This window comes from Gymnodraco acuticeps, unplaced genomic scaffold (assembly GCF_902827175.1).
Source record: "Gymnodraco acuticeps unplaced genomic scaffold, fGymAcu1.1, whole genome shotgun sequence".
Lineage (NCBI taxonomy): Eukaryota > Metazoa > Chordata > Actinopteri > Perciformes > Bathydraconidae > Gymnodraco > Gymnodraco acuticeps.
Window position 1 is genome coordinate 458,547 of NW_022991575.1, and position 27,575 is coordinate 486,121.

The 27,575-nt window shown below is 42.1% G+C and overlaps 1 protein-coding gene across 2 annotated transcripts in view; it reads right to left on the reverse strand.

The window, feature by feature from the left end:
* Window positions 1-4,737: 4,737 nt before the first annotated feature.
* The window catches only part of crtc3 (CREB regulated transcription coactivator 3), a 60,136-nt gene continuing 37,298 nt past the window's right edge, over window positions 4,738-27,575 (reverse strand). Inside the window, exons 5-15 of one of the 2 annotated variants that reach the window (XM_034197525.1) lie at window positions 24,719-24,781; window positions 21,687-21,790; window positions 18,304-18,354; window positions 18,123-18,208; window positions 15,050-15,099; window positions 14,016-14,236; window positions 10,521-10,756; window positions 9,810-10,103; window positions 9,571-9,651; window positions 8,837-9,044; window positions 4,738-7,411 (exon numbers count right to left, since the gene is read on the reverse strand). In XM_034197525.1, the coding sequence (XP_034053416.1) occupies window positions 7,212-7,411; window positions 8,837-9,044; window positions 9,571-9,651; window positions 9,810-10,103; window positions 10,521-10,756; window positions 14,016-14,236; window positions 15,050-15,099; window positions 18,123-18,208; window positions 18,304-18,354; window positions 21,687-21,790; window positions 24,719-24,781 (1,594 nt within the window). In that variant the 3' untranslated portion in view covers window positions 4,738-7,211. The remainder of the gene's footprint in view (window positions 7,412-8,836; window positions 9,045-9,570; window positions 9,652-9,809; window positions 10,104-10,520; window positions 10,757-14,015; window positions 14,237-15,049; window positions 15,100-18,122; window positions 18,209-18,303; window positions 18,355-21,686; window positions 21,791-24,718; window positions 24,782-27,575) is intronic. The other variant, XM_034197526.1, reaches the window with a different exon arrangement.

Here is a 27,575-nt window from a genome sequence, read left to right on the forward strand (position 1 = left end):
AGAACCTACTGAAATATTTGAACATGTTATATTATTATGTCATAGAACATTGTGTATTATAATGTCAATCAGCAGCTGCATTAGGCAATCAATAGTTTGATTTGATGTGGCACTGCCCAACTTCTTTTTAAAATATAGAAATGTTATATCTTCAAGGCAAGGGGGGTAACTCAAACTCCTCACTTAATAGCTCCCACGTTTTTATTTGTATTTTGTGGTGAGTCAGTTCAGGTGGAAACTGTGATCTGTTGTAAAGAACATATGTGTAGCACTTGAAATTGCACTTGTTTTTTCTTAATAAATGTCAGTTTGTTCATAACGTTTTGCGTCTCATTACATGTGGACATTTTCCGAATGTACTTGTAGCCTACTTATTTGCACTTAAACAGAAATATTGTCGTTATAGGGCCTGTGGGTTATTATGCTATGATTTTACTGGTCCGGCCCACTTTAGATCAAAGTGGGCAGTATGTGGCCCCTTAACTGAAATGAGTTTGCCACCCCTGCCTTAGAGTAAACTTTCCCGGGGAGGCTGAGTAGTGTGATGGGGGGAACCACCACCCCGGTCTGCCACTCCTTCGGTACTGTTTCCGACTTCCACGCAACGTTGATGAGACGTGTCAACCATGACAGTCCCTCAACACCCAGAGCCTTCAGCATTTCCGGGCGGATCTCATCCACCCCCGGGGCTTTGCCACTGTGGAGTTGTTTGACGACCTCAGTGACCTCCCCCCGGGAGATTGGTGTTGATCCCCCGTCATACTCCAGCTCTGCCTCTAACATAGAGGGCGGAGTTGTCGGGTTCAGGAGTTCCTCAAAGTGTTCCTTCCAACGCCCTAACACTCCATCAGTTGAGGTCAACAACGTCCCATCCTTACTGTACACAGCTTGGATGGTTCCCTGCTTCCCCCTCCTGAGGTGTCGGACAGTTTCCCAGTTCACCCGAACTACACGTTTGGGCTTACCAGGTCTATCCAGAGGCTTCCCCCGCCACTCGACCCAACTCACCACCAGATGGTGATCAGTTGACAACTCCGCCCCTCTCTTTACCCGAGTGTCCAAAACATACGGCCTCAGGTCCGATGATACGATAACGAAATCGATCATGGACCTTCTGCCTAGGGTGCTCTGGTACCACGTACACTTATGAGCATCCTTATGTTCGAACATGGTGTTTGTTATGGCCAATCCATGACTAGCACAGAAGTCCAGTAACAAACCACCACTCCGGTTCAGATCAGGGGGGCCGTTCCTCCCAATCACGCCCCTCCAAGTGTCTCCATCATTCCCCACATGTGCGTTGAAGTTGAGGTTAGGTCCCCCCCCCACTTAAATCATGTCCACATGGATAGGAAACTAAATACATTTGCACACATCTTATGTCCATATCTTTCTGTTTGGGTGGTCATGCCACAACTGTGCACGTGCATGCATACGCGAGTCGTGGTGAGATATCTGGATTAAGAGGTTGCTTTTTCTTTGCACAGCATGAAAGAAAGGCGAAATGAATGGGCTGTGATTTTAGTTTTTTTAAGCAGAGGTCAATAATTTGTACGGCCCTCGGAGGATGTTGAAAACATTGAAATGGCCCTTGAGAGGAAAAAGGTTCCCCACCCCTGCTTTAAAGTATGTGAACATGTCACAGTAGAGGCACAACATACACATATGAACCTGAAAATGAGCATAATAGGGCCCCATTAAGTAACATTTTGAAATGTTACTCATAGTGGAGTATTTTAAGAACAAAGTATTTCATCCCTACAGAGGCAACATGTGCAGTCATTTGGAGTCATGTTTACGTTAAAATGTGACTTGAGCTGTGAAATGGTCCATGTTCTCCACCAGGCGTTCTTATTGTGTATGTGTTCTGTTGCTTGTTGCTGAGCAGGCACCATGAACAGGGTTCATCACGGTTTGTTTTCCCTAAAAACAGCTGTTGAAGTGGAGGTTAATGTGAGCAGTAAGAGACAGTAAAGTTGCAGGCCGTAAATTCATGAGTTGAAAGACATCTGAGGAATACTAGAGTCAGGTGGTAGTTCCCAGAGTTCTTCACCACAGCCGACTTCTGTCACATTACAGGTAGTCATTTGTGCGTTGTTTACATACTACATGGAAGCAGTGTTTTTTTCAGCAGGGTAACTTACAAAAATCATTAAGAACATGAGTCATTTAAGGAGTTTTGCCTGCCAACCCTGTCCACTGATATACAATTAAAGATATAATGGAAAGCTCCAAAAAAGTTATCTAAATTTAGTATTCATCTGTGTACTCAAGTACCTGTCACTCAATTTAGAACTGATTACATCCTTTATTACCGAATTTCTTACGGATCATGAACTGTATAACATTAGTTTGACATTCTGACCGTCGCCATCTTGGCTTTTAAACCAGAGGGGACTCGAGAGGGTGGAGCTAAACACAACCACATTGTAGGAGCCATTGTGGGATCTTGTCTGCGTAAGATCACTTTTACCATTTTGTTTTGTACTGATGATAACAGCAAAGAGGACATTGGGTCATGTAAATTGCCATTAAACAAATGCTTAAAAAAACATGATTGACCAAAATGTTACTTTTAACTTTAATGGAATAAAAACCCACTAAGGGTTTAAGTTTTAAAAAGTGAACAAGGAGAGCACCAAAGTCAAATTGTCGGTCACAACGTAACCTGCTTTAGAGTATATTTACCTCTAAAAAGCACAATAATTTACAAAATGAATATCATTCTCTATTGACCAAGAGTCAGAACAGTGATTAAGCCCATAAACTAATTTACAAAATGTTCACTGAGGTATAACTCATTGCTTACTGGGGTAAGAAGTTAGTAATTTTCACATAGACTTCTAGACAATCAGACTTTATATTTGCACTAGCACTTTGAGTTTTGTTTACGCAAATGAAAAGTGCGCTTATAAATCAAATATATTATTATTATTATTATATTTGCACCAGTAGCCCTCTGTTGCCATCAGAAAGAATGCACGTTGTAGGCACCTTCACATGAATTCAGGTTGCTGCTTGTTAATGACAGAAACAAAGTTAAATATAATAAAAGCAGTTGACTGCTACACAGCTAGCTTGCCAATAGCTTAACAGGCCTCATTAATTACTTTCTGCCAACAGCTTAGTTACTATTCAGGTTCCCACCAGCTGGACAGTCCACACATGTACACACACACACACACATACACACACGTACACACACACAGAATTTGAAGCTGGCATCCTGACCTGCCTAGACTCACTCTGGACCGACTCCAGCTCTCTGACTGATGACTGTGATTATGTGTTCAGCTCCCTCACTGTGTTTGTGTGTGAAGTTTGGCTGATGTCCAGGAGCTCACACTGTCCATCTGCCACAATATACTGTCCTCACACACTCCTCGGTATATACAGTTGCTGCGTGAACTCAGAGACTGCAGTTACCACCTACTCGTCACCAAATGTCAGGTTTATAAATCCTAACTGGGAACCAGTAGTTTGACAGTTGAAAGCAAACATAAGCATTTTTCTCTCGTAAAGTAAATAACATGTATTGTATACATGTATTGATAATAGAAGACATTTTGGGGCCTGTTACTGTTCTTGTGTAGTGGTCATAAAGAGATCCTTTCATTAATAGGCCCTATTGTGTTATATAGGTTTGTGTGCATGTAAATGGTCTGCAGAGGCTAAAATCCCAGAGACCTCCAGAGGGAGTTTCTCTCCCACACACTCACCCCCCTGCCTGAGAGGCCACTCTTTTTGGTTTACTTCTGTAACATAGTGACATCACTATGTAACACTCACACTTCTATTGGCTAGCGCTCAAACACATGTTATGAGAAAAATAAAGATCTTTTTGAACATTAAAGCTTGTAAACATGTCACAGTAGAGGCACACAGTACAAATATGAACCTGAAAATGAGCATAATAGGGCCCCTTTAAACAATTTCAACTGAAGGGCAGGGGACAAAATGCATATTGTCGGTGTAAAACGATTTTCTTGAATTAGGATAAAGTTAAACAAGTTAAACTAGCAAAAGCCTTTTCATCAGTCAGGCTACCATTAGTCTTTCTCTTAATGTCCCCGATTGCAGTTTAGACATTTCAGGAAAATGACAGAAGATGTGATCTGGTGGTGAAAACAAACCATCAAATTGTTACCATCTGACTCCAATTTGGATCTTGGCAAATAAACAAGTATTACTGCCATCAATTTCCCCTAAAAGGTGTTTGTAGTGGCCTTTCATGAGGTAGACGCAGCTGGAATACCAAGAAAGGGTACACTTGTCTTCTTTAAACAGGATCGGGGTCAATTATGCTTCATTTAAGAGAAAGACAAAACAAACTAAACTTTCAGATGTTTCGTAAAAGCCAACATTTTTAAAGATTGGTGAGATAGACGATTGACAAATGATAGAAGACATGAGAGAAAGATTATTTCACGTTTTGCACCTTAATTAGATGGAAAGTCACACTGTTTCTAAACTGATAGTCAGTTTGCCTGTGAAACCAAACAAACAGTAACACCTTGCAGAGCTGTTCTCAGAATCCAAACACAATTAAAATAATGAAAAGTGTGTTTTGTTTAGAAATATAATAATTTGTCAGACTATACAGGAAGATCTAAAGAAGGTGCACTTGTATTTGTTCCAACTAAACACAGGGATGTTGTTTGTGGGATGTCTACCTTCATCTCGATTACACCACACTGCTGCCATCTGCTGGCAGGAACATCAACAGCACCTTTAATATATAGTATAGAGTTTTATTGTTTATATTAAATCAGAAAGATAAGCACTATAACATACATTACAAACCAACAACATTTTATATCTCGGGGAAAAACAAATGACATTACAAATAAAAAGTAGTAACACTAGTGGACAAAAAATTATTTAAATAACAGAACTGTACATTTTGCTAAAAAAAGGAATACACTAAAAAACAAAACAGTGAGACTAAGAGACAGAAAAGGACAAAGCGCAGTTAGTACCAAACAGAGCTAAAGCTAAAGGGAGGGGATAACTAGCAGATACAGGTTACTGCTGGAATATGTCAAGTCAAAATACAACATGTTAAGGCAGCAGAAGGCAGGCGTTCAGACAGCAGGGGAAAGAGGGAGGAAAAGAAAACACTTTAGACACAATTAACAGCAAAGTGGCTCCATCCCACTGTCTTAAGAACTAACAAGAGAGCAGGTCAAAATGTATAATAGCTGAATATATAAACTCTTAGAAATCAACCCCAACACCCCTGAATCTCTTTCATACACTGGGAGAGCCCACAGTCCACTCAGTGCGACGCCTTCGGAACACAAACAGTGCCATGCACCATTTGTCCAAAATGATGCACAAGTTTTAAAATCCTCCTCCACGACATCCTTGTTCTCCGACTGTTGATCCGTTCGATGCCAGCAGGCGCTCTTCTTATCGATCGAGAGTCGACACACACTGTGGACACTGGACACATGTAATATTGTGATTTCTGGCTAATTTGATCCCCCACATTGTGAACACTGCATAATGCACAAGGCGCACCTGTTCAACAGGTTGCACTGAACTGAAAAAGGTTGCATAGCTAAGAGGAGCCAAAAAAAAAGGAGGGCATTTTTTGCTCCGAATCTTTTTCAGACACATAAAAGAAAGCGTTTTGATGTCATTTAAACAGGCACCAGGGGGCACTCAATGCCCTGAAGGCCGGGTTATTACATAATCAAATGTAAATATGAGCTCTGTACAAACACACATCACTATAGATCAAAGCCAAGGAAATAAAATGTATACTTTCTCACATATCGAAAACCAAACACCCCTTGCTGGTGCTTTCATGTGCAGTGACTTTACATATATATATATATATATATATATATTAGTCACATAAGGTGTCACTTTTCTCAATAATGGCTTCATTCAACTTCTTTGGGTTATTAGGTAAAAACAAACAAACAAAAAAAGAGGATCCTACCAGTTTTTACAATATCAGTTGAGTCTACACACTGTGAACCAATTAGTGCAAAAGAGGTTAAGTGCAATGTTACATGATGTCCGATGTCCACATGATGACTTTCTGAGTAACTGTTCAGATGGGGGGTGGGGGGGTTCACTGCAACAACACGGGACAGGAAGCCGGATGCAAACAGCTATTTGTGGGCATCATGGATCCACAGTAACGCAGCCCTTATTCACGACACTATTTAAAGTACAGTGAAAGCGCCATAACGAGTCAGTAAAAAATGTAAAATAAAACTTATGCAATGAATGTACATAGAAGTATTTATAACAAGAGGGAAACAAAGTTTAAAAAAAATATTTTCAAAGTTGAATTTGACGCTGTCCCAGTGCTGCCAAAGATCTGCTTGAGGAAACCACAGCCGGGGGGGGTAGGGGGAGGGGAGGGGGGGGGAGTATCCAACCAAATTGTAAGGAAAATATAGCATTTATTCGTCGTAGAATTGTATCTCTTTATTAATTAGAAAATCTCTAAGTAATATTGACTTATTCAATCTCATCTTTTGTAAACAGTTTGCCCTTTTTGCTTCGAGTTTGAAATACATTCTAATCAGACTGCAATTGATATATATATATATTTATATGTATGTATATTCAAATGTATAGATCTGTGGCAAACATTTGAAAAATAATCTGGTAACATATGCAAAGAAATACATTTATAAACAAGAATCTTTTTAGTCTTCATTTTTACCATGATTGTTCAGGAGCCTGAAGTAGTTTCTTTACTCCAGCTGTGAACGGCTCACTCCTCGTTTACAGGAGCCGTGAGGAAAGGAAAAGCATGTGTCGGCATTCCTGCTGCTCTTCGGTGTGGCGATGGGGTTGCTATGCTGCGTAACCATGGTGATGTGGTTGCCATGGCTTCAGGGGGGCTGTGAGCTGGCGATGAGAGAGCAGGAGAAGCGGGGATTGTTTCACGTGCTTCTTTTGAAGTGCAGAACTGGACCTGTTTCTGCTCCTGGCGCTGATTTGAATCCCAACTACTGCATCGACGCATCTCATTCAAAACACCGTCTTAGAGATGTGTGAGGGGGACTCTGCACCAAGCAGGAGTAAACAGTGTTTGTTCAAAAGTCTCCTCCTTAAAAGGTGTGTGTATACTTCACATTTGATGAATCTCAGTGGATGCATGCACTATGCATATAGAGATTGTTGGCATGCACATGTCAGATTTGTACACTCTTTACACTGCAAATCCACGTGTGTGTGTGTGTTCAGAGTCTGTCGCTGCGGAAAGTATCCTCCACGGAGGGGTCCGGCAGCACCATGTCGGGGTCGCTGAGCATGCTCAGTCCGTCCAGGCCGAGGGGCTCGATGTGCAGCTCGTCCTCCAGCGGGAAGCAGCCCTCCGAGTCGAAACACTCAGGCACCGTGGAGAGCGCGCTGCTGATGTCCTTCGACAGGCTGGAGTCATCTGAGAGAGAGAAGCAGACGACGGTGGGTCACACGGTCACACTGTCCTCATCATTAGACATGACAGCTCTTTTAAAAATAAATACAGCTAACACTCTTCTCCCTTTCAGACTGTTGCATTTTTAACAGAGTATCACTGTCTGTTCAGCCAAGGCTAGACCCAAACATCAGTCACGCAGCCTTAATGAGGTATGAAGGTTCATTTTCCTCCTATTACAAATGTCGACCTCTATATATTTAAGTATTATATAAGCAAGCATATACAGCTGAGTCGGTGCTTCTGCTAGCCGGTATTTACCGGACTTTAACAGGAAAGATCTGAAACCTGTCGTTTACTGACGGTTGTGCCGATTCTGGCTGGAGTGTTAATTGACAGCTGTTGCATAAACTTCACACGATCCACAACCTGCATGTTATAGATGCGCTTCGGCAGAAATAGCACTACAGACAGCGCTACGTGATTATGCAGGCGAACATTTCTCAATGATGATTTCAATGAAATATAAATAAACACGCCTTGATGATGTCATTCTTTCTAAAGCCTTTGTTTTTAAGCTGAATAATAAACACAGATACTATTTAACCGGAAATGTCCCATCCCAGTTCATCTCACCGGTCATGTTGACAAGCACCATTTTTTTCTAACTGAAACGCTGTTCTGAGTTTTTGAAGGGGACCCAAGTAAACATTCAAAACTATGGAGAACACTAAAAGACACAATGTCATAAAACACAACGAGGACAAAACAAACAACTTCATAAACTTAATAACTAAGACAAAAATCATAAAATATATATTTATCACAGGTTTTAACTAGATGCAATCAATCAAACAATGATACATCTCTAAAGAGAGGAATCAGTCTCAAGAAACAAACAACATGACACTTATACTTGCGTCTCGTGACACTTTCATGCTGGAAAAAAGAGTAATAACATTATTAAAAATGCTCATCTGTCTGGAGACAATTCATTGCAAACTGTCTACAGCTACTCTTTTTATTTGTAACCAGAGACCATCTTCGCTGTTCATAATCCTCAGATGAATATGAAAATGTCCTCGCTCGTTGTTTTGTTTCATTAAACGGATCAGTACTAGCAATCATCAACATCTGTTTTCGTAAACAAGAAATAATAATCTGTACTTACCTACCTAACTTACCTAACCTGCCTGCATACAATGGCAAACCCAATTTTAAAGCAATAACATGGTAAACATTGGATTTCTGCCCAGAACAATCATCTAACCCCCCGTTAAAAATGTTTCGTCAAATTGTGTTTTTGTGTTTTCCCTCCTTCACACGATATACTCAATTTCTTTCCGTTATAAACAAACAAAAACAATCCTCTTTCGCTCCCAGGATGCACCTTTAGTGGCCTATGAGGGACACACAGAAAAGGACCCCCCCCCCCCCGCTAGGTCTTACCAGTGAGGATGATGTTGGGCAGGCCTCCGCTGCAGTTAGAGTACAACATGTTGGACCTCATGTGCATGGGGTCCTGCAGGCTGCCGTGGCTGCCCCCCAGCCCAGAGAGGGCAGCCTGGGAGTAGTAGAGCAGGGAGGAGGAGGGGTCAAAGCAAGACCCCCCCGCCGTGGAGCTCATCGCGCTCTCCAACAGAGAGAACTGGTCGAACTAGACGGCAGATGGCAGAGAGAAAATGGCAAACGAGAGAAAGTGCAGAGAATCAGCGAGCCGAGTTCACATTGGCAGGCAATCTGTTTCCACAGTGCATAGACAACAGATTCATATTAGAACTGAAGGCAGTGACACATTCAGTTCTCAATTATCTTATTAAATGTGATTATTAGATATCGTGTGGGCTAAATATCATGAAATCCATTCTAAAGAGTCTTTTATTCTGAAAAGCGTCTGTTTAACAAAACGTATATTGTTTCAACTTCTTTGTGTATTAAAAGTCGTTTTTGCTTCAAAGGGGCCCTTTTATGGTAATGTTCTGGTGGCATCATTGTATTTTGTATCTCTCCTGTGTCTACATGCTTTAATGTTCAAAAATACAGTTATTTTTCTCATACTGCCAGTGCTGCTGCACCTCTTTTCACCCTCTGTCTGAAAAAGACAGGGTGCTTCAGTGTGCTGTTGGCTAGTAAAGTAAGTGGTGTGTGTGTGCGTGCGTGTGTGTGTGTGTGTTAACCTGTACCTGATAAGGGTTGGACTTGGTCTGGCGATTGAACTGCTGCTCCATGAAGGGGTCGTTGAAGAAGGCTGACATGTTGTTGAGCTGTCAGAAAAGACGATAGTCAAACGTAAGCCGAACTCCGAACTCAGAGAATGATATACTGCTGTGCAGAATATTATCTTTTTCAGGGTGTGTGTGTGTGTGTGCGCATGCATGGACAGCAAACTCACACACACCCTGACACTCTTCAAAGCACTTACTTGGCTCGTGTTGAAGTCCAGAGGGATGTTCTGAAGAGAGGAAAGAGGCTGTTGCTGCTGCTGCTGCTGTTGTTGTTGTTGTTGTTGTTGATGTTGCTGCTGTTGTTGTTGTTGCTGCTGCTGCTGTTGTTGTTGTTGATGTTGTTGTTGTTGCTGCTGCTGCTGCTGTTGTTGTTGTTGTTGTTGTTGCTGGTGGCATTGTCGGCCCTGGTCCACTGCATGCTGGGATTGCTGGTAAAGCGGATAGGGTGGGGGCGGCTCCCTTGGCATGTTGCTGGTATCCAGAGGAACTCCCTACACAGGACAGATCATTCCAGCAGGAGTCAGTGAAGACTAACTGAAACTTCACTAAAGAGTTGAAGTTTATTTATTCTGATTGTAGTGTCATTACTCAACAACACTCAACCCATCAAATCAGGGGGAAACCATGGCACCAGGAACTTTTACTTTAACGTCCGACTACATGTTATACAAAGAGTTTTAGTAATGATGACATTAGGCCATGAGGACAGTCAGAGCCCTATACTGTGAATCAACATAGTTTCAACACAAAATCCCTTCTGAATTTTTCTCAAAAATCAGCATCAAAACCTATACATTTTCTCATTCTATTCAGTTTTATAGCTTTGTAAATGTATATTTCAAATTCTGTGCCTTACAATATAGATATACCCTCTTGTTATTAAGGTAATGTGAAGGTATGTGTGTCACCTGTGTGATGGGGGACAGCGAGGGGGACATGGTGGGAGACAGCTGCTTGGCCAGACCCCTTCGCTGCTCGGTCCCTGGAGACAATGTCAGAGGGCTGATGGGTGCTGTCCGTCGCCGGGGGGAGTTGCTGGACATGCGCAAGGACGAATTGATGGAGGGATTGCTGAGCGACGACTGCAGCTGGCAGTTGCTGAGGGACGCCTGGATCGAGGGATTGCTCAGAGAGGAGGAGAGACCTGCAGGGGGAGGAGAGGCAGGGGCACATCCATCAGACAAAGAAAGTATTGTGCTGTGTCTAAATGTGGGTACCTCCCTTAGTACACTGCATGTCTTGCACTGAGAACACTTACGCATGGTGTGAATCCTGACTGTTACTGTTGTCTCAAATTGCACACGGCTGCTGTGTCTCTCTGTCAATAATTGCTAGCTATCTAGTAACATCATCGTTCTTGGTAGCTAATCATTTAACTCCTCGATTACCTGATATAATGAATTCTGGTTTCTTTGTGACGCCAGTGTAGTGTTGCTTGAATTGTAAAATAAACCTAGATGTATCGCTTTTATTTGTATAGTGCTGCATTTACAGGAGTGCAACCTGACTGGTGGCTTTATTTCCATTACGCAGACACAATGACGATCGTTTAGGTTGCCCAGTTAGAGTGGTGCAGAAATGAGTCTAAACATTAGGAAATGAGTTACCTTTTTAACACTTCATGTTCCCTGGCCTAAAAGCAACTTTTGTTTAATGTGTTTTTGGTTAGATGCATGAAATAACGTCTGTGGTTAAGACGAGCTTAAGATATTTTTAAATACCCACTTGTGAATCCCAAAAGGAGACTGCTAAACGCCATCAGGTAAACATTAGCCGCCTTTAGCTTAGCGGTGGTGATGTGCAGCGACGTGACCGTGATGCTGTTCTTTTAAAGCCTAACGTTAGATAATATGTGTCAGTATCATAAACATGTGTTATTTTCTGCAATATACTGAAATCCATTGGAAGAATCTCCTTTTTTTTGTTGAGGGACTTGGAACGGGTCGGGTCGACCTGTACAAATACGTCATCATTGCACCACTGTATTCCAAACTTGTCTTTTAGACTGTTTTGAGTGCACCTCTTATAGTGCACTGCATTTAGCCATACTTTGTAATGGTATTCACGTTTGGAACTCAAAACAGCAGATGCGAGTACAGATGTACGCAGATTGAGACACAGCATCAGAGAGTAGATGCATATTAGGATGAATCTAATGAGGCAGCTGTGAATCTGGAGCAGATATGGGCCCTCGGAAACCAGGAAGAACATGTGGAAGTTATGATGTGGCGTGAAGTCTATTTTCCAGAATACTCTCCAGGCCTGCCACCCAAAACAATACACTTTATTGTGTGTCTGGGGAGGGAGAGAAACGGTGGAGAGCAGAGGGGAGGAAAATGAGAAGACAGAGGGGATCTGAGGGGAAAGAAAAGAGCTGATTGTAGCGAGCCGGAACAGGGTCAGAGTTCTTGTGGTTCTTTGGGGCTCCGCCAAGCTGAACTGTGGAGCCCGACCACACATCCACTCACAGAACACAGAGAGGAAAGACTGAGAGGGAGCAGCGGTGGGTGTGATCGGATCAGGCAGCAGAGTTCACAGTGAGGAGACAGAGGCATCATTCAATGAGCTGTCCATAATGTCTGCTGGGCTGGCAGAGGAGGAAACCTGGAACCTGCTCAAAGCTCTGCAGCAGTGATTCACAACTTTGAGTGTAAAGCTGAAGCAGACTTTCACAACATTGAACCTACAAAGAAAAGAATCCCCAAGGATACTGACTCACTGACAGGCCCAGAGTTTGCAATCTCAACAGTCAGTAGGGGGCGTATGTTCAACGACTAATTTCCACTGCATTTTACCAGCTTGACTCGCTTTTGGTACCAGGTTTCTTGATTTTGTTTTCTACTGCAGGTCCTCCCCCTCAATGTAGGTGGTATTTTCAACTGATATTCACAGCAATGCTGCGTGAAACTGCTCTGACATCTTCTTTAACACGACACAGCATATGGATCTTTTCGACGGAAACCAAACTGAGGAATGTCTCTAGACTCAATCCAACTCTAGAGACCAACTCTGATCGATTTCTGTTGGTGCCGGTCCGGTCCAGTACTAGCTTAAACAGAATGAATTGTAGTCATACCAATTGAAACAGCATTTGTCAATATGACCATTCTGGCCAATTAAAAACCAACCATGGCCGGCCTCTGGTGGCATAGCGCTAACAACGGCGTCACAGTATTTAATCTGACGGTAGCTGCCAAGTCAAGTCTGATCTGGTCCCGTCTGGTCCAGTGTTTGGCTTGATTTGATGCTGGATTGTCCCTTTTTTTAAACCAGCCAGACCCTTGTCTATAGTTGGTCAGTTGACTATGGTGTGGTTTAGCTGGCCAGGACATGAGTAAAAAATTGCAGCTACTAATGATGGAAGCGTGTCTTTTTATAAATGGTGGATTTATGTGACTCTGCTGCTCATGCTCTACTGCGCAGATGTAAAAATGAAAGACAAAATGCAAAAACAAAGGTGGGGGCGGAAGTTAAGTAATCAGTGTATGTGAGTACTGCAATACAGAGTACTGCGACAAGCCTAGCCCGCTTAGAACCTTAAAAGGTAGGGTAGGTAAGAATGGAGAAACCAGCTCGAGTGCGCTAGAATTTGAAAGTATGCTGCCGAAAAAAAGTATGCCCCCTCCTTCAGACTTTCTTACAGAGCCCCTCCTCCAACACACACTAACGTGCACGAGATAAGTTTGTGCACGAGATGGAAGGCTGACAGGCAGGTAGGCCATCCAGTTATTTTAGCCGGTCCGGCTAGAATAACTGGTCGTGCTTTTTACAGCACCACGGCTTCCACAGATGACATTTGTTTATGGATTTATTGTCAAAGCATTTAATGTATTCATTGCTATCGGGATGTTAAGAGCATTCCATGGAATATAACAACAAGTGTTTCTGAAGTGAATTACCTACCCTACGTTTAAGTGAGATGACTCCAAAAAAGTATTAGGGAAATGTTCAACTTTTGCCACAAAAAATATTGTCTACAAGCCAGTCAAGAAGTGCTCTACCAAGCTGTGGAAATGCGGCACAAGTAAATTCAGATAACACAAGGAATGACAGACAGACTATCATTATAGTTGTGTTGCTAGGCAACCGCCCAAATCTTGCAAGATGACACATTCTTGTAACCCTAACTCCTATTGATTGACAGTTTGCTAAGGAAACAGAGGGGGAAATAATGGTGGGCTAGAGAGGAGACAGAAAAACACCTCAGCAGAGAAGAATGGAGTTTATATGAGCAATGTGAACATCAGGTGAGCTTTTACTCCGAACAGCTCTGAAAGCATTCTTTCATACTTTTCTTTCCTCTTTAAAGTTATAAGTAGATAGTGCTTTATTTGTTTAAGGGTTACATAAGTCCAACAGGGTGTAAAGCATGCACACAAACACAAAAAACGTGCTTCACCCACCCTGCGAGTTGCCGATGCCGAGGTGCATCATGGCGGCCGGCAGGTTTCCGGTGCTGCTGCCCCCGCTGAGGTTGGGGTACCCTCCATTGTCCTCCGGGTCCAGAGGGGTGGAGAGAGGGGAGGCGAAGTGCAGGTTGCTGAGGTCGGGCAGGGAGCCCCCGGTGTTTAACAAACCCTGGTATTGGGACAGACCCGGGTTCTGCTCCGGGGACGGGAATATGCTGCGAATGCAAATAGAAAACGTTTGTGACTCATCAGTAAATCACTAAATTCATGTAAATATATTGCTCATAACTGAATGCAGGGTCATTAAATGTGCTGCAGATGCCATTTCAGATTGACAAGACGTTTCTTTGACTCCCATCCACTTGTTCTTGTTTTTTCCACCCACTCCCCATTTACTCCAATATTTCTCTAACTTCCATTTGTGCTCATATGCCGCATTAGCAGCATATGAGCAGCGACAGTGACTCATTGTTGTTTGTACCCACAGAAACTGGCACAACACAAAACAATGAACAAACACTTTCATCCAAAAACACACAAACAGTGTCCCTCTCTGTCAGAAAAACTGACAACATGAAATAAAGAGGCCCAGTAGCTATACTGTGTTGCTCTCTGTTTATTATTAACTCGAAACAAAGCCTGACCATCTACTGCTGCTGCTGCTGCTGGAGAGCTAATGAATTGCTAGTAAAAATGGAGACGTCTGTTTACCTCTAAATCATGCCATGACACCGGAGGGCGTTTGCACTGGGAAAACAAAGCCTTTGGAATCTGATTGTAATGACTCTGTTCCTCTTATTTCAAAAGGGTTGGAGTTCTAAAGAGGAACACAGACATCCTGTTTGGCGAGGTGGGAATGTGCGGCATCTCATCTCTATGATTCCATTGTTTCTTGTGACGAGCTACAGTGATCTACCGCCCATGTGGCATTGTAACATCACACTGATGGTGATGATCTTGAAACAGTTGAGTAAAAAGATAAAGGTTTATTTATGAATAAGATAAAAAGCTCCTTCCCATTGACTTACTTTATTCCAGGCACTTCACATGATTTCGGCCTTGATGACAGAGACTGGACCTGAAACAGAAACACATAAAATACAATTAGATCAAATGAAATTAAACATTAACACAGCATTTTAATCCTTGGACTATTATTTTCAGCAATGAAAAAAGAACAACTGACAAGGTGATCATGGAGCCCGACTCGAAGCAGAGTATGTGGCCACATACTGAATAAACCGCAGACTCGACAAATTATTTTATTAACTTAAAAAGTATTGCTTCCCTTAAGAAAAAAAAAAAACTTGGTTCCACAGTGTACCAACAACTTAACTGATCGCTCTGTAACTGTCCAACCTTGTTCGCAGTTTTTTTTTCCAACCTCTTTCCTTCTCTCCCTTGATCCTCCTAAGCAACAGTCATCATTTTGTTAGCAGCTGTGTGTTATCAAGTATTAACAACCTCTGAAATGTCCAAATTGACGAATCAGAATCGAGTATTGAACTAAGCCATGTAATAATATAGTATAGTATGTAAGGGGGTCAAAACACTGAATAGTTCTAAGACATTGACAAAGAAACCGTTTTTAATGTGTTTAAGTCATGTCATGGCTGATAGCTGAACTGCTAAACATGGTCTATACAGTATGGGCACCGATTCTCTGTGATAGATCAGGCTATTGAAGTATAATCAAATAATAAAACATTGCACATTTCCAAAATAATGTCCTTCCTTCCCTCAGGATTGGTTGAGCAAAAAACAGTAATGTCCAAATCAAGAAGACATTAATACTTGAAAATGAAAATAAGCACTGACGTGAGGCCAATGTTTTGTTTCATCTAATGTGGAATATAACAGTGCACAAAAAGAGGGTTCGTGCTTTTTCTCGTCTAGTTTGACGATTTCACCATGAGGCTTTGACATGGGGCTGCTGACATTCCTGATGATTGAAGTGTCTGTCCTGCTGACTGGTTATCTATTTGTGCTCATGCAGAAAGACTGGTCCAACTTGTAGCCTGACATGTGTCAAGAATTTACTGCGTCACAATTACCTATCAATGTGTCCATTCTTAAAAATGGATGGAAGGAAATATCAATACATTTCACACATTGTGTGTTTTGTGATACAATAACACTATCGACCTGTGTGCATGTTTCCTGAAATCGGATTTAAACAAAAAAAGGTAATCTATCCCCTTTACTCGGACATAATGCAAGACCCCTGTTGGGGTTCCACAAGGTTCCATTCTTGGACCATTACTGTTTTCTCTGTACATTAATGACTTGCCTAATGTATGTCCTGAGTTGAATGTGCAAATGCATGCCGATGATGCGGTCATCGTTGTACACGGGAAGAACACTGAAATGATCTCATCCTGTCTCTCAAATGCTTTGGACAAGGTTCAACACTTGCTGAACAACATTTGCTTACAGTAAAATGCAAAAAAAACAGTATGCATGATGTTCAGTAAACGACCAGTCAAAATCGAAGGATCCAACGTGTTTGTAAACGGAGCAGAAATAGAACTAGTCCCCCACTCCAAGTATCTTGGAGTCATACTGGAGTCGAACTTGACTTTTTAGAAACACATTAAGAAAGTATCCAATACCATTAAATTCAACTTGCAAAATGTTAAACAAATCCTTTCTTTACTGTCAATGCTGCAAAGTCATATTTCCACCATATGATTCTATCCCACATTGAATACTGTTTTACAAACTGGTCGTTTGCTTGTGCCACAAACCTGAAACCCATAGAACAGCTGTACAAGAGAGCTATCCAGGTGTTTGACAGAAAGCCAAATTCATACCACCACTGTACCATCCTGGATAAACACAATTTCTTGAGTTTTGACCATTTAAAGTCTTTTAAAAGTATGTGTTTTATTTATAAATGTTTACATGGACTGCCCCCCCCCCCTCCCTTAGGGGAATTCATCCACAGAAAACACACTGGACGCTGCACTAGGTCAGAAACCAGAGGAGACTGTGAGGTCCACCGCAGACGGACCACTTTCGGACAAAATGTCCTCTCCGTTAAAGGCAGCTCTTTGTGGAATAGCCTCCCAACTGAGATACGGGATTGTCCCACTCTCAATAGTTTTAAAGGACAACTTAAAGAATGGTTGAGAAACAAACAGACGTGCGATCACCGCTAAATGCACTTTAATACAGAGGTATCTCCTCTTGCACTTTATGTAGCACTTTTATCTTATCTTGCACTTTATATATCGTAGCTGCTACATTGTACTGCCATGTGGTAAATGCTTGAATGCTGCTCATGCTCTTTCTGCATGTCATGTATTTATTTTTGCTATGTAAATAAATGTCATGTTCTTATGTTGTATGTGACGGGACTACGGATGGAAATTAGCTCAAAGCTAAAATCTGGCTCATTTACACTTGTAGGTGTTAGAGAATATTTCTGTCTTACTCCTAAGTGTCAAAGAATAATTCTTCCTTACTCCTAAGATATTTAACCTTTCTGCCTGTTGACATTTACGACGAACCCTAAGTCTGTTATCTGTTTTAAGGAATGGGAAGTCTCACCTATTGTTGACATTACCAGTTTTATGACCGGTCAACTCTTGGTCACAGAACCAAAGAGTCAGATAAGTGATTCAGTGTCTCCAGGTGTTCACGTATACCTTCCCCCAATAATCTCTGTAAACTAGTTAAAGGGTCTACCAAGATGCGAGGCTGATCAGAATTGACATGACAACCCACCCGTGCAGTCAGAACCTTTTGCTGCTCTGACTTGTGATATGAATTCTCCGGCCGTTTGACTTGTAATAAACTACCAGTGTTTGACATCAAAGCTCCAACTCTCCTCGTGTCTTTCTGAGTCCTGACTCTCCGTTGCTGCAGAAGTTTCCCTTACAGTAAGCATTATTTTGTTTTAAAGTGTTCATCAATGTGCGATTCAAACAAACGATTAAATGAAATGAAAATGTAATTGTAACCACTGTATTATAATACAACCAGATTATTGTTAATACCCAGTCCTAATCTAAAAATACATAAACTGTCTGATTCCAGTCATTGTGAGCACAGAAAGCACAATCAGATGGAGGAAGTAGCGAGTGGAGTGAGTCTCACCTTCTTAGCCTCCCACAGCTGCTTGGGAAGGGGCTTACTGACACCTATTAGGTTCTCCTCGTTATTCAGCGTGGGGAAGGAGAAGACTGCAGAGAAGAAGAAAGTACACTTAAATTAAACTTATTCTACAGACAAACGTATGTAAATCATCTCTTCATTACCGACGGAATGCTCAACTCACCGTTTCCGGAGCTGTCCACCTCCGCCTCAATCACACTGGCTGCATTCCAGCCTTCACGAGACAAACAAACAAACAACAAAAAGGAGAGGGGGCGGGATGATCGATGGAGAAATAAAGAAAGGACTTAGAAACAAAAACACATGAACATTAAAGGATATCTCAAAGTTAAACATCTGTTTGAATTATCCCGGCATGTCTGGCACAATGATGTGTCGCTCGGGCCCTTTGGAATACACACTGCAATTACTGTGTGGCTTCATAAACACAACAGTTGGACATCTGGTATCATGTTATCAGTCACAGAGACGAGGAGAGGGAGGAGGGGCGCTGGGTGGGGGGTTTATAGACTGATGAGAAATAAAGAGAGGGCCATTGTTTTTATGGTACCACAAAGAGCCTCTTTTTCCTTCCTTTTCACTGTAGAACTGATCCCAGAAACATTTGTCTTTCCTTCCTTTTAACTTGTCTCTGTTCGTGTCTAACTCGTGTGTTTAGCAACAACACTTCCTCTGCACTCTGTTACTTATTAGAGAAATATTTAGTTGTTTCTCTCGATATTTAAGACTCGTCATCGCTCATTCTCTTGCATGAGCTTTTGAACCGTTGCCCAGCCATTCCTCCTCGTTCCACGCTCTCATTCTCTCTGAGGCTCATTCATTTTCAGAGGCAGCTCTCCTGCTGATGGAGCAGATGGGACAATGAGGCGATACAAATAGTCTGGCATCGTTTCATCTCCCCCCTCAAAAAGGTGTTTTCTCTGCAAAGCTCGCCGAGGCGCAACTGGAACGGAAACGGGACAACTGGGACGGAAAACGACTTTCCAATTTGCAGAAAACCCAACGAAAAGTCTGATTTACATTACATTACATGTCACTTGTTAGACGCTTTATCCAAAGCGACTTACATGGGCAATCCCCACAGGAGCCATTTGGGGAGAAGTGTCTTGCCCAGGGACACAACGACATGCTGACTGCAGTGGGGTTTGAACCTGTGACCCCCTGATCCGAACACCAACGCACTAACCACTGCGCCACACGCCTCCCTGTATCTTCTGCTCTGAGTGTGTCTACTCCGACAGTGTGACTCATAGCTGTAATTCCTAGTTAGATGCTTTTTTAATCAGCCGGGGTTTAACACCACTCGAAACCCGCCGAAACCTTTAGAGGTGTCAACGAGGCCCCGGGTACACGGCTCTCTGCACTCATGCGAGTAAGGCGAGCAGGCGGCACTGCTCGTTCCCCAACATGAGCCAGTGTGGTGTCACGGCCTCTTTTGGAGCTGAGGATATACAGCCCGTATAGCTATGTGTAGTATGTGCTGCTGGACTATATACAGAAGGCTGCAGAAAGATTGAGCTGTATACAACGTGATCCTCCACAGGCAGCTCAGTTCTCCTGTCAGGAAACATAATCATCCACACTTTAACTATAATGGCTCTGCACAAGAGGAGAACTGAAACAAAAACTCCATTGTTAATGTATTAGTCAATCAGCAAATAATGTATTGGAAACTACTTTGATATTAAAGAGAACATATTCTGCTCATTTTCAGGTTCATGTGTGTATTTAGTGCCTCTGCTGTGAAATGTCTCCATGGTTTAATTTTCAAAAAGGTCTTTATTTCTCTCATACTGCCTGTGCTGCAGCACCTCTTTTCTGAAACTAATGTGTAATATATGCAGTAAGTCGGACAATAAAAAAAATTAGGCATTGTAGAAAGACATTAGAGAATTTAGCAAACTTTATCTAACTTATTACTAACTACTATAACATTTATAATACAAATGTATTGCTACCAAAAATGTCATGTTTGTGTACCAATACAATATACTCCAAAACATAATTGCAATATATTGCAACATGTTTAAAATCAAAATAATATTGTATAATGGGGCCTCTAACAGTTTTCTTAGTGTTCTGTGAAAGTAAACTAAATATCTCCTGGCTGGATGATGATGGCGATAAAGAAAATAATCTGTTGATAACCCAATAATCAAAATAACTGTGTGTTCCGGTTTACCCAAGAGTATTATGATACATGGGTCACAAACAGAGCAATCCTAAACATGAATACACACACACACACACACTATTTCCAACTGGGTGTGAGCCATTTAAAGCACAACAGACCGCGTGTTGTAATTTGCAATATCCACACGGGGTTTGTATGTGAAACTCATTCTTGGCCCTGATCTTAAGGCAATATCCTGTTTAAACCTGTTGGCTAAACACAGAGAAAAGTGCTGTGCTGCAGGAGCCCTCCTCTCATCCACTCCACACCTCATCAGCGCTCAGATCAGACAAAGTGCCAAAAACACATCGACGCTGGGATGGAAACAGCTCGGGAGGAAGGCAGAGAGGCATGGAGGAATTATTTGACTTAGAGTTAGATCCCTTTCTTTGGACCAATTACAATCCAAGAGTATAAACTGAACATTTTAAGCCGGCAGATTGTGATTTGAGTAAATGAGCCCAGATTGGCTTACAGGACTCATGCTGGCTGCATGGACTGTGCTCTCTGTTAATAAATGACCAGCAGAACAGAAACGCAAACATCATAAACTAGCATGATTACTATGACATGAGCCCAGTATAGGAGCAGCCTGCATACTGCATGAGACTGAGAGGCTGTCTGCTAGAAAAACATGTTGCCTCTGTACTGCGATGACATAGAGCTCTGCTTTTCTCCTGCAGAGTAGAATGCACTGAATGAGTGTTTGTGGTGACGTCTCAATACATAAGTGGATGTTAATTACACTCTCCGGGCTGTTTTTAAGATTTTTAAAAGAGACTGCATAGCCTTGTTATAATTGATTTTAAGCGAGGGAAACTAGCAGCTTTGTTAGAAGGGAAGCCATAACAACAAATGACTTTTAAAAGGAGATATTATGCTCAGTTTTAGGTTAATATTTATATTTTGTCTCTCCTGTGACGTGTCTACATGCTTCAATGTTCAAAAAGCTCTTTATTTTGCTCATACAGCCTGTGCTGCAGCACCTCTTTTCACCCTCTGTCTGAAACCAGAGCCCAGCCTGCTCTGATTGGTTAGCTGGCCTGCTCTGTTGTGATCTCGTCAACAGCTTAGAGATGCCCCACCCCCCCTTAGCGCTAGCCAATAGAAGCGTGAGTCTTACATAGTGATGTCACTAGGTTATGGAAGTAAACAAAGAGTCCAATGGAGGTTTTCAGGCAGGGAGGGGGTTATGTTAAACGAGTCCTAACCAAAACATTCAAGTTAAGTAACAATAAACAAACAAAAATCCTGATGGAAGGGGTCAGAGTTATTCTATTTCTCCAGTGGAGACTATTTTGAAGAGAATATATAGAATCAATTTGAAAGGTCTATTAAGGGACTTTAAAGTGTGTGCGTGTGTTTTCTCTCACCATTGCGCAGGGAGGGACCTCGACCCATCTGCTGGTTCATGCCAAAGGGGTCCTGAGGGTTTGGGTTCATAGCGCTTGTATGGAGAGCCGAATCTGAGTTGGTTCTGTGTAGGATGAAGAGGAGGAGGAAAAAGAAGGACAATTATGCAAAGTGTTCCAGCACCTTGGACAGAGGCAGATGATTCCTCAGGGCGGCGGAGTTAGTGAGTCACTCTGCTTCCTGCTCTGCCTCCACACACGCTGCATTCATTTGCAATCTCCCACTGACCTTACTCATAAACATCATCACAGCGCCGCACTAAATGTTTATCTGTCTGAGATGAAAACAAGTTTGGCTCAGTGATAAAATAATGATCAAAGGTTTGTAATGCCTAATTATATCAATTCAGGGTATAGAACAAACTAATGCTGCCAGACGATAAGTCTAAAACTATTTTGATAATCGATAAATGTATTGTTTAGGTAACGCAGAAATATGGATATCCCTGCTTTTCTCATTGTATAAAATATTAACTTACATTTATTTGGGTTTTGAAATGAAAGACAATTAAAGACATCACCTTTGACTTTAACTGAGAAGCTGGGATGAACAGTTTTTTATTTCAATTTTCATCTTAAAGGTGGGGTAGGTAAGTTTCAGAAACCGGCTCGAGTGCACTAAAATTGGAAAATACACAGCCGAAAAGAATCCGCCCCTTCCTTCAGACTTCCTTACAGAGCACCTCCTCCAACACACATGAACGCGCAATGCACGCCCAATGATGGCACGCCCAATGAGGGCACGAGATACATTTGTGCGTGCACGAGATGGAAGGCTGACAGACAGGGCGGCAATCCAATCCGTTTAGCCGGCCCGGCTAAACGGATTGGTTGTACTTTTTACAGTACTACGGCTTCCAGAGATGACATTTTTTAATGGATTTTTTGTCAAAGCATATTCAGATATTCATTGCTATCGAGATGTTAAGAGCATTCCATGGAATATAACAAAAAGTGTATCTCGAGCCGGTTTCTGAAACTTACCTACCCCACCTTTAATAGTGAAGATAAATAACAGATTATGGATTTTTGATGAAAAACATCTTGGTTGCAACCCTACAGTAAACTGACAACATTGAAATAACTTAACATACACTGTATGTCAACTATCTTTCAGTAAGATCATTTTCACACTGCTTTCCCTTGGGATTTGACACCAACGGTTTCCATAATGACAAGTTATATGTCCTGTGAATACCTTTTTTCTGAAATATGAATTGGCAGCTATAAAAGATAAATTGAAATCAGGGCTTTTTACGTCTGATATGAGCAAGTTCACTTATCACTTGTGCACAGACATGCATGGGTCTACCCACACAAATCCCAGCGTCTTTGCACTCCAGCTGTGAGCTTTCTCTAGCGCTCTCAATTAAGCCCCGATGGCTCCTTTCATGAGTCATTCCTATGTTTCTTCTAGGGGGCAAATTGTTGTAATCACACTTAAGATTGATCCATCCTAATTTGATGCTTTTAGAGCTGCCCAGTTTGGTTTTATTCCGTCAATTATGGAAGACAGCATAGATAAAAAGAAAAAAACAAAGATTAAAGATTAAAAAAATACAGTATTTAAAGAAATAAATAAAAAGATGTTGGTTGTCTCAGGAAACTAAAAGGTGTCTGATGTCATTAAGCCACATCAATAGGTGATTTGTGTCAAGTTATTCAAAATATGGATGGAAACTCATATTCCAATGATGGAAATATTCTTATAATGGAATACATTTGCCATGTTTTACATTATAAAGCAAAGTCCCAACAAGGTCACTATCTAAACCTATGAAGCAACTGCATTCCTATTTTATATTTTACAGTATGCACATATTAATTAAGTGATGAGTTTTTGTAGACTAAAGTGGTCATCTTTATGAAACACTAATGTATTACGATGTTGTTTTTATTTGCAGTCTTAAAGCAAGTTGTGAAAGCAAAGTCATTATAACTTACTTGTTTTACCTAAAATAACATGTTTAAACATAGTTGGTGTGGAAAAAAAAGTCAAGCAAAGTATTGAATTTAGACATTGAATGAATCGTCAATTAGAAGATTTGTTTCCTTTCTCTTAAAGGGCCAGTGTGTAGAATTCAGGAAGATCTATTAGCAAAATAAGAATATAATATCCATGACAATGTTTTTGGAAGTACATCTAATACATTCAATGTATTAGAAAGTGTTTTGATTAGCTAAGAACCAGCCTGTTATATTTACATAGAGAGGGAACTCTTCTTTACAGAGTTCCATGTTTCTACAGTAGCCCAGAATGGACAAACCAGAGTCTGGCTTCAGATAAGGCCTTTACATTTTTTACTTTACTTGAAGCTCACTGTAGTTCTTTGGGAATGCTAGACGGTACTTGAATTTTGTTTTGCCTAAAGTAGTGTGGTGGTTACAAAAGCATATAAACCCACCCGGTGGTTGGTTATCGCAGTATTGTAAAGGCTCATTGGAGGGGTATTCAGTTGGTTGCAATCTTCAATTGCAATGCTAGATGGTGCCACATCCTACATACTGTCCCTTAAAATCATACATTTAAAATGTTGTCATTTTCTCGAGATAAGTTTCAAAAACACAGAAAGATGTGAAAATAAGCACATGTGAATTAGAAGCCTTGATGTTAGAGCCGGAAGGAGCCATGAGTCCTAAAGCTGGGTTAGTAAGAGGTTAGCTCATTTCAGAAACTGTCGAAGACTAAAGGAGAGAAGATGATTAATAAACAAACCATAACAGTTTTTAGCTGAGATGTGCTGCCTTCTTTTTTCAGTGCTTTAAAGGAAGAAAGGATGGGATTACTGAGATGTTACAAATCAGACAGAGATTTAAAAAGGATTGAAACCAGGGCGCGATGTAACCAAGAGAGATTGCAAAAAGACAAAGAACAGAATTGTTGGCGTCTGTGTGAGCAAGGGATAAAGCCGTGAAGATAGACTGAGGGAAAAAAGGAAACAGTGAGAGAGAGAAAGGAAGGGATGGGGGGGGGGGAGGGCGTCAAGGGTCACCTGTTGAGTTGTGATATTAATCTAAACCCAGGCCGTTTTTCCTCAGTCCATGGCTGCTGTTCCCTTTAAAAGAGACGGAGGAAAAAGATGACAGAAATTTACTGGATGAAAGTAGAGACCCTTGGCTACTGCCTTTAAGTTTGTGAAAAAGAGAGAATAAATTGGTTAAAAAGTACAAAAAGCCCATGTTGGCGCATGTTGAAAGAAAGAAAGACCCTGGAGAATACTCAGATACAGCACAATACCATTGTACATTTCGAGCAAAAACGGAATAAAGACAAAAGAAAATTAAAGCAGAGCGAAGACTCGAAACCAGCTTTGTAAACCTTGAGCTATAAACACTTGATCTGAAGGGTCATTGTCAAAGGCTGAAACCATGGAGTGGGAACAGTGGCTAAGTGGATTTTTCTGAAGCGTTCAGCAAAAAGGGTCTTCATTGCTCCATCAACGGGTAGAACTAGTCCTGTAAAAGTAAAAATGGTCTAAAAAACCCACAATTATCCTGCTTATCAGCTTTGAGAATGACATGGTGGTTTCTTTGCCCAAAGAGTTAAATGACATCGGGCCTAAATCAAATTGTCAGTTTGTTACAACTCCTTATGTCAAATGAGTATTCGTCACTTATTTTGGTTATGATAACATTGTACTGAAAACAATTGTAAAGATCTGGGAACACAATGACATCTCTAGAAAGACAGACTGGGAAGAAACACAAGATGTCAGACGATAAGACAAAAAAGCCAAAAGTTTTGCCAGATAATCAAAACTACTTGATGTGGAAATAACAGTGAAAGATGTGAAAACATTTTCTCATCTTGACATCATTTTTGTGAAAATACCCCAGATCTCAGCAAATAACTTATAACGTATAATGTTCTCATTACTGATATGCTACAATTTGGCCCATTTCTCCCACATTTGTGAACGTATCCTATTGCCTTTAATTACCCATCAGGCAGCGCTGTACAATAGAACAACTTCTAACTTGTGCCCAAATAAATCTTCCATGCTAACGATCATACATTTATATGATTTGTTTAAATTAATGGATTTTTAAATCTGTTTTCCTCTTCTACATATATATATTATACTAGACAAGACAACTTGAGCCAAATCAATGGGAGTTCTATTTCATCCCTACTGACCGCCAGAGGTGGTGCTTTAAGCACTGGATATTACATTGCATTACATTACATTGCATTTAGCTGACGCTTTTATCCAAAGCGACTTACAATAAGTGCGTTCGACCAACAAAATACAAACTTGAAGAAAACAGAATGTCCATCGCGCGCATGCGCAGGTCGAGTACCAATACCAACAAAGTCACCTGTGACCCACGTGACACCGGCTATATCTGCAGGTGTCGTCAGAGGATCTGCTCCTTTTTTCTTCTCGCTGCGCGAGAGCACCGTGGCTACATTCTTGTAGCCTACAGCGTTCGGTTTGAACGTTTGATCTGAGGGATTTCTCTGCATACAGCTGGCCGCGTGCAGCTTCACGACTGATCCAGTCGGAGCCGCGGGTTGTTGACTCGTCCTCCAGGAGCTGTGGCCGGCTGCGCAGAGCTTCGACGGACAGGTTTGTGTCAACTTTGTTGGTGATTGCTGTGTCCCAGCACCCTCTCCCAGCTAAGTTGTCCTGATTGCTGTCTTTATCGTTTGGCTTAGACTTTCTGGTGACGACAGTGTTCCCGCTTCCTCTCCCATAAAGTTGCCCTTAGTGTGCTATTGTGTACTTTTTTGCATAGCTGATTGTGGCAGCGTTGTGCCCGAGCTATCATTAGCATTTTGAGTTTCCAGCTTTAGCTGCGTTTCTCGTTTAATTGAGTTAGCAGTAGCGTGGCTCAGCCTAACTATATCAATGTTATTTACTGCTCCTAGCACTAGGATGGGTTAAATGCAGAGAACAATCTTCACTATATGTGCGGTGTGCTCTGCAGTGGCGGATTTAGGATCGTAGGAGATCCGGGGCTTAGCCCAGAATTTGGGGGCTGCATAAAGCAGAGTCTTCACGCTAACGAAGGATCACTTCTTCTTCAGGGCAGGGAAGGCTCTGCAGTATGCATGCTACTGTCCCGCAGCTTCTGCCTCTCTGCTAGACTCCGGTACTGCACATTACTCACGAGACGTGAACAATTGCTTCAAGTGAAACATTCGGGGCTTTTCAGAATACATCCGGGGTTTGAGCGCAAGTAGTGCTTGAGGATGCCATGTCGCTAGCGGCTTCGGCTAAACCTCTTCAATTAAGAGGTGGAGGACGAGGCCCCGCTCACTCCCGAGGAGGCTTCCCACTCCTCTGTTCAGAGCTCTCTGCAGGGCATGGAGGACTCCTCCATGGCGGCCATTATTCGTGCGGCCCTGGCACGCTTGCAGCTTCAGGTTCCGCAGGCCGACTCGGCGCAGGCTAGCCCTGCCCCGGTCACTCTCACTGTTCCTCCTTCAGAGGGGTACCTGAGGGAGCTCCATGCATGCTGGAGAGACACCAGGGCCCTCTGCTGCCATGCAGGATCCGGCGAGGGTGGGGCTGGGTTGCATGCCATCCATTGACCCTGCCATCGCCTCCCTGATTCTGGTTCCTGATGAGGCTCCAAGGCCTAATGCCAGGTGCCCTCGGCCGCAGTGCGGGGTCACAGACGAACCGCTCTGTAAGGCCTACGACGCAGCGGCACGCATGGGTCGTATCGGGAACTCCCTCTCCCATCTGATGCTGGCTGTCTCTACCTCTCTGCAGCAGGCTCCGGCTGAGCCTTCTTTGCTGGGCCTCAGTGATGCATCACTGCGAGCCTTTGCCCTAATGTCTAGGGAATTGGGAGTTATGTCCTTATTGGTGCAGACTCTACGCCAGGTTTGGCTTGCTC